The sequence below is a fragment of the Seriola dumerili genome, unplaced genomic scaffold (genome assembly GCF_002260705.1).
Source record: "Seriola dumerili isolate Sdu_G_001 unplaced genomic scaffold, Sdu_1.0 BDQW01000040.1, whole genome shotgun sequence".
Lineage (NCBI taxonomy): Eukaryota > Metazoa > Chordata > Actinopteri > Carangiformes > Carangidae > Seriola > Seriola dumerili.
Window position 1 is genome coordinate 2586075 of NW_019174295.1, and position 8042 is coordinate 2594116.

Genomic DNA, 8042 nt, shown 5'->3' on the forward strand with positions numbered 1-8042 from the left:
AGGTTTAGATTACTCAGGATAATCTTTTTTTTTTTTTTTTTTTTTTTAATATTTATTGTGCAAAGGGACATAACACAGGGCTTGAAATACAGAGGTGAGGCATTTGGCTCAAGCACAAACCGATGTTATAATGTAACCTGACAGAGGGCAGCAAAGATCCACGTGCCTGAACAGTTCGACAACCGAACAAACAGTTCTTTACATTAGCTACAATATTTATATGCTCTTTTAGTTATGGGAAAATCTGGTCCACAGTACAGGTTCAGCACAGATCCATGATGTGAGGAATACTTCTCTGACAACAGGTGCCTGACAACATCTAATGTGAACAGACATTTACCTGCATCTACAGCCACATAATATAATGAAAATGGTCCTTAAAAGCATCTTATACATATATTCAAAAAATATTGCCATCTTCACAATGCCATTAAAAAAAGTAAACATTGCAAAAAAGGCATGTACTGTTAGCCATACTGATTGTTTATTGTCATTTACAAAGATACAAAAGCTATAACTGTTCACTCAGCTGTTTGTTAATCTTCGCTAAAATCTTTCCCAGGATGACGCTGCTGTGTTTGTGTATGTCAATTACTGGGTAAATCTTTTGATGCAGCTACACTTAGAAGATGAAAAGAAAAAAGCTGAAGCAGGGAGCATGCAAGAGTGTATGCATGTCATCACGTTTAAATATATATATTCTCATGTGAGTCACTGTCAGTTGTGGGCCAGAAAATAAATATGACACACGCTGAGGTGTTTCCTGGGTCTCAAGTGTTATATGATTCTGCCGGGTGAGTGATTATTGCCGTCAAGGAGGGAAAAGCAGCATCAGTCTCCTTGTCCTCCCACTCTGTCTCTGGGAATGATGCGAAGCTCTGAGCCGTGTTTTAGAAACACATTCCCTGCAACACAGGACAGAGCACCACATAAAGAGAACAGTTTATAATCTGTGTGCTTTAATAGGGGCGTTTTACAGCCACTACTGCTGCTACGCTGCAAAACAATATGTCATCTTACCAGCTGGGAGAGAAACTAGAAAACAATTCCTACTCTCAAGACAGTGATGAAAAATACTGAAAACCAATTGAGTTTGTTAATATAACTGAAGCTGATTATCTTAAACCCTAATATAAAGATTAAAGAATCTATCAGGTGTATTTTAGTGAGCACACACAGTAACTTCATTTGAATAATATACAATAACCCTAATGTAATTTAATTCATTAACTTGTTAATTCAAGCAGCAACCATGCTGAGATCATATATGCATGCATCACTCTCAGGGTCATCAGTGCGTAAATGCACCTCTATTATGCCTCCGGAAATTTACAATATTGGCCTTATGAAGTTGTGTGAGGAGAAAAAGGCTGTAAAATTACATCGGATCAGTTTCCACCATGAACTCAATCCTGTGAACATGAGGTAGACTGGTTGCAGCGGGTGAAAAAAAAAAAAAAGGCAATCTGACAGAGGTGTCTGAACCGAGGCTATTCTTGGCAGCACCGCACAGCATGGATGTTGCGCAGATAAAAAAAAAAAGAAAGAAAAGATGTTGTGAATGCCCACCACTCATTTCCTTTTCTTAACAGAAAAACACCCAATCTTGCCTTCGGTCGAAGCAGGCATTAGCTCATCCTGCTTTATGCAGAAAACCCAGTCATCTGTTACCTGTCTTTTGTTGAAAGTGATGACTTACATAAGGAGCGGTGGGCTACACTTTCAGTACGAACCTCGGGGGGGTTCGTACTGTGTTCGTAAGTGATTCCTTGCAGCTCAGCAATAATATGGGAATCTAAAAGGCAAGTGACTAAACAGCTTGCCGCATCTAGCTCGCCTCCAGTCAGAGGTCACTTTTTAATTTCACATTAAAAGCTGCTTCTCCAGGCGATGCATCTATATTCATGACTCAGTAAACGCCATCTCCATACAAACAACTGTGAGGTCTGCTCAGACACTCAGTTAAGTCGGGATTATCTTGCTAACTCAAGATTATTTTAATTATTTCATTTTTCAATTTATTCTATCAAGCAAGACTGTTATTGGGGGTTTGCCTCAGTTGTGCAGAAGCCATTTTTATTTCATTCCATTTCTCAGTTCTGATAACACTCAACACCAATACAGATGTGGCTCAGCGTTTGAGCATGTCCAGTGGTGATGTGACGTTTTGACATGAGTTTTAGCATTTCAACTTTATCAGATAATTTGGTTGGTTTTCATCGCTGCCCATCACAGCGATGTTTGTCTGAGCTGGTAATATCAGCAGTAACTGTTTGCATGTTTCTGGATTCATCATTCATTTCTCTCCTTTACTTTATGAATCAATGGCCCCTGCTTAACACCTCTGAGCTGTTTTTGTACATCCTCTGATACAAATTTAACTTGACTGTTCAAACCTGACTTAAATAAACCTGATCATCATCCCGGATTTGATTGTAGTTACCTCAAATAAGGCTTTTCATATTAAACCTTACATTTGTTTGTGATCTTCTGCAGAACCATCCACAGACGTCACTGCCTCTGAGGGCTTTGCCAAACTAATCTTATTCAGTTTTCTTCTGTGGAAACAGTAGCTTTAAAGATCTTCTAAGGCATGGACTCCAAACGAACACCACAACTCACCTGCTGTCTGGGCAGGGTTGATTCCTATTCCATCTGCACGCCAACAATGAAAGGAAAAAAAATAAACAAAAAACATCAACACAATGTAAAATGAGAAGACTGTCATGCAAATGAGCAGCACGGAAATGAAAAAAGACCATTTACAATATCAGCAGTTCATCCATAATGATGTTGCACTAGGCAACAACAAAAATGAGAGCGTGCCTCAGCAGCAGGCAATTCTATCTGGAATAATAACAGACCAGACATTAATTCAGCACTGATAAAACTAAAACTCATGTTTAGCGTGGCGGTCATATGTCAGCCATTTTAACACAAACCTCATCTCAGTGCAACACTCACAAGTGCAATATGTTCCCACAGCCGTGAGAAAATGTCATCTTTTTATGACTAACCTCCAGTACGTGACAAAATACATCAGGCATACTGCTTATGAACATCTCTCTCTCTCTCTGTAGCCTAACGCTGTCAGCACAGAGGTGGAGAGGTAAACAAAAACATCATCAGTTTTTTATTTTATTTTATTTTTTTACGTGGCACAGCACAGTTTAATTGTCAGGATTCACTGAATAAGCTGACAATTTTCCTTCTAACAGCCACAAAGACAATTTACTGTAATTTGTTCCAGTGATTACTACAACTGTGGTTACAAGTGTTCTGTGCCTGGACGAATCCTGCCGAGTATTTTTACATTTTACAGCCTCGGGTTATTTTAGACGTGATTCTGTTGGGTATTTGATAGAAACTGTTCCCTGATAGGCTGTTATTTTGACAGCCATGGTTCTAAATGCTTGAATTTAGTTTAACACTTCATATTGTCAGTGAAATAATCAAGTCAAATAATCATCTTACTAGTAGCAGTATATTGAGTCTGATATGTGATATATTTCTGAATATATAGCATCTTTAATTGCTGTTTTATCAGGGCTCTAATTTGCTCTAATTTTTACTTGTTTCTAATGTGCAAACAAAATGTTGTGCCAATTACTGGTCAATGTGTGTTAGCGGGGGTTTGGGGGCTGAGATAAGTGCCATCAGCATTCTTGCAATTCCAGCTGGTAGCTGATACAGATCAATAAAGGTCAAGCAGAATTAATAGCAGACATGGAGGCTGCCATTAATTAAAGCTGCTGTGTGTAATGCCCAAACAGTACTACTCATACTCTGTGGTTTGATGCTGGAAATTAATACAAGAAACACAAACGGCAATTTTCTCTCAAAATTTCAGGAACTAGAAATACATCAATAAACTTGCCATGGGTTCCACATGCTTCTTGTGTCATGTTAGTGTAGTAAATTATTTTTCTCTTGGTTCAATATTTCTTACAAATCAACTAAATTCTTTTTATTAGGATTTCGAGGCTACTATATGCAGTATTTCAGACATTCTGTTAAATAAATCATTTTGACGTTTAAGTGAAAATTCGCAGTTTGTTGATCATTATGATGTATCATTATCTGAACAGACAGAATTTATTTCATCATCCATACTTCCAGCATCACACTGTAGTTCAGAAATTGCCTTAAGCACTCCCTGATTTTTTTTTAGAGCCCCATCAAATCCTTCAAGTTTGGTGTTGAGGTTTTGAAATCTGTGTTTTTCTCAAAACACATGACTTCTACGGGAATGAGGGTCTCTCTCTAACACCATTATTAATAACTGTCAAGCTGGTAAACATGTCAATTTTGCACTTGCTAACACACACACACACACACCTCGACTCACCATTTGTTATTATTGCGCTGGTTGCTGACGGCACTTTGAACTGTAAAAGAAAATGAAGCAGAGAACAATGATTACACATCCCCTATATCGTGAATACCACAATTTCAAATTTGCTCTCTTTGATAAGGGGGCATCAGTCCTCAGGGAGGACAATGTTATTGATTTTCTTTATTGATTAATGTGATCAATCTTATATCAGAAGCCCTGACTTCTCGATTCAATGGATCTCCAATCTTGAAAAGAACACAATAGGACAATGACAGTGTAAATAAAGAAATGTAATAAGTAGACTACTATCTACACAGTAAATGCAATGTCTAATAACCATCAAGATGAATATAATAATGAAATGAACTGATGAGTTGGCAATGGTGGAAGAGAATATGTTACGGCTATGTACAATACGGCTGTACAACTAATGCTCACTAGGTCTACGAATGAGATCTGAAGATTGAATATTGTTATATTTCGACATGAACGCCATAACGAGCAGAAAGTGAAGACCGGCCTACTGGAGTTGCGCTGTAGCTTGAGACCCTTGGCTGGAACCCAGGTGGCTGAGATGGTTGGTAATTGTCGACGACATGTTCGGGATGGAAGTGTGCTGTTGTGCGCATTACCACGGTAACGGGTTCTGCCAGTGTCCCACAGCAGCTTCAGCTTTGATGATTTCGGCCAACAGACTTTCTGTCTCGGGGAACTCTTGATGTCTTCGTAGGCTTCTCTGCAGGCGGTCGTGGGCAGGTCGTGTTATCTGCTGGCATCTCTTGCGGGTTGATGTGAAATAAAAGTCTAATGCACTTAACTGTCGCTGGATAACTACAGAGGAGACTGCGTTGGCCAGATTACTCTAAACTGTCAAAAATCTTCAGAGAGGAAAACGTGATAATAATTAAAAGTTACAAAAACTTACTCTGAGGCACTTCTGCTGTTTTGGTTCAGTTGGTTTTGACTTGGCTTATAAAAATAAAAGATTGTACGTGTAGACAAAAAGAATGTTACTTGGAGAACGTGGCAAAGAAAGAACAAAGGACACGGACAAAACGACAAAGTGCAAAATGGCAAAAAGCAATCGCTAAAAGCTGACAGCTAAGAGCTGTTGCTAAGAGCCATGTGTGAAATGATCACAACTGCTTTATCCCCTGGGGGCTGGCGCATGTTTCTGGGGCGTTACCCATCTTCTCCTTTGTTTCAACTTTAGAGAAGAGAGTAATTTTCCATCGAACTATCATAATTCATCCATCGAATTGTATAATCTAGAGTTTTCCTCTAAAAATTTGCACATTCCTCTTCCACCATGACCATAAAACATTACATGAAGCAGCCATTGACCTATTACATAGAGGCATCACATAAATTACAGAATAGTTAGATATTTAATTTAGTATTTTTCTCAGATCTGTGTCTGTGAAGAGTGTTCTGCTCGTCACTACACGTCACAGGGACGTGGGTTGTAGTTTATGACTGTTATCTAAAGAGGGACAGAAGGTTTGTGCGTTTCTATTCATCCGTGACACAGAGCGTCCCGGATTCACACCTTAGGAATAATCAGTGCTTTTGGTTTTCTTTTTCCTATATAAGAAACAATCAAATATCAATACAGAGACAGTCTTATGTTACAAAATGGAGATTTAAATTGTTTGCTCCAATTTGCCAGGTTGTCCATTTGTTGATCCTCTGGAGCTGACCCTTTGACCCGTGGTCTGGTTGTGCATGTCTCTGACATGCTAAAAGCCTGTGTGTTTATGAGAGAAGGGTTCTTTGTCTCTGTTTCCTGTCAATTTGATAGTTTGATGGTGGTATGTCCCTACACCCCATTAGTGAAATCCACAACAGAAGCTAGTATTTGACATTTCTGGGATTTGAGCAGCACTAAAGTATTTTGGTTAAATAATCAGTGACATGTTGCTATTCAATTTCAAACTGGCCTGAAGACACTGTGAATAAATCATCAAAACAGAGAGCTTCATCCACTGAGTCAGCACAATGAGACTCACTGGCTTTGTTGGGTGACAACTTCATAATAATAGGAGCTGCAGTTACAATGTCTTCAGAAACAAACTTTGTGAAACAAGCAAAAAAGAAAATGCTGTGGAGTGCGTTTCGTTTTCAGCCTTTGTCAGCCAATTTACACACTTGTCAGACGCACGTGTGTTCGCGTTTCCACACAAATTCTAGTCCACATGAAACCGCACACACACATACACAAAAACAGTTGGGAAAGAGCCTGAGGGAACGATAGCCACGCTTGAATTTCTGGAAGAAAATCACTCAGCACGGTCACAATACATGTCCTACTTCAGTGTTCGACAGAGGAGGGATGTGGGCTGGTGGGATTTGTGGTGAAAGGACGGTGGAATCAGTCTGTCACCAGGGAGATAGGGTTAGCAAAGTGCTGCTCAACAAACCACTGCCAGGTAGCACAAGCAGCAAACATGACATGCAGTTTAGATCTAGAATGAATGGGTGTTGTTGGAGCTTTGTTTGATGTAGCGTAAAATTGGTGGAAAAAAGGATACAGTAGAAAAGAAAATCACCTCTTAATGATCACTGAATAAAATAATTGACATTTTTAGCTAGTCTTTCAGAATATAAGGTTTCTGTAATTTGTTAATGTATGAGGTGTCTCTGTCTATTTGTTCAACACATCAGCCACTGTTTTAATGGTCAATACGGGATTAAAATAAACTCCTGCTAATTAAAAGTCAACTTGGCACTGGCTAATCACACTATATTTTACCAACCACTTTGGGAGGCGAGCTTTTGCCAAGTAAAAAACAGTCTCCTTTTAAACACTTTGCTCTTTTACTGGTTAAAATGATAAATATTATCCAAGTGAAAAGACTCTCTCTGTTTGCTTGATGGCGCCTCCAAGGTTAGACCATGCAAAGCCAGACAATGAATGTGAATATTAAGTCCAATCAGGATGCTGGTTTATAACAGAAGCACAACAACACCCCGTCTGCACATTGTAAAAGCCGCACATCATCAGCAGGAGCCGCACAGTCTTTCTGTCAGGGTGCGTTCAGCATCAGTGCTGCTGTATGTTTATGTGCATAATATGGAAGAAAATAGACCTGCAGCCTAAAAGGAGGCTTTATGTCATGGTTTTGTGTGTGTGACACATGGGGCATTATGCAGCCTGTGCAGACAGCTGTATTGATTTGAAATACAAGCCAATCGAGAAAAATGACTGAAAACCGCAGCTGAAATGCTTCCTGTGTCTGTAACACCTACAGCTCTGAGACTTCAGTTCAGTTTACCAAAGGTCATGAATAATTGCAGATACCAAATTAGCAAGCTGTTATGGTCATATAGAGATTAAAGCCTGACTGATAGTAGTTCCAAAATCATTATTTGAGAGTTAAAAATAATAATAATAATAATAATAATAATAATAATAATACTAATAATAATAATAAAAGCCAGAGATGATGATTTATTTGCTGATATACATAAACATGTAAATGCCAAACGTTCTTGATATGGATCCCTTAATGTGTATAAGTATGCATCTTATAGTATTTCTATGATAGTACATAAAGCAAGACACCCTGAAAGTCTTTAGAGAACAACCAAAAACTGTAAACTCACCTCCTCAGCCGCAAACTTCAAAACTGCTGTGAACGGCGTGCTCTCTGGGACGCTTAGTCTGTAGCAAAACAATGCATTAAAACAGGATTTAATTCAAAAC

The 8042-nt window shown here is 38.9% G+C and overlaps 1 protein-coding gene across 1 annotated transcript in view; it reads right to left on the minus strand.

Moving 5' to 3' along the window:
• Positions 1 to 462: 462 nt before the first annotated feature.
• ufm1 (ubiquitin fold modifier 1) overlaps positions 463 to 8042 on the minus strand; it is an 11949-nt gene continuing 4369 nt past the window's right edge. The window contains exons 4-6 of the mRNA XM_022738869.1: positions 4349 to 4388; positions 2623 to 2655; positions 463 to 905 (exon numbers count right to left, since the gene is read on the minus strand). Coding sequence (XP_022594590.1) covers positions 832 to 905; positions 2623 to 2655; positions 4349 to 4388 — 147 coding nt within the window. The 3' untranslated portion in view covers positions 463 to 831. The remainder of the gene's footprint in view (positions 906 to 2622; positions 2656 to 4348; positions 4389 to 8042) is intronic.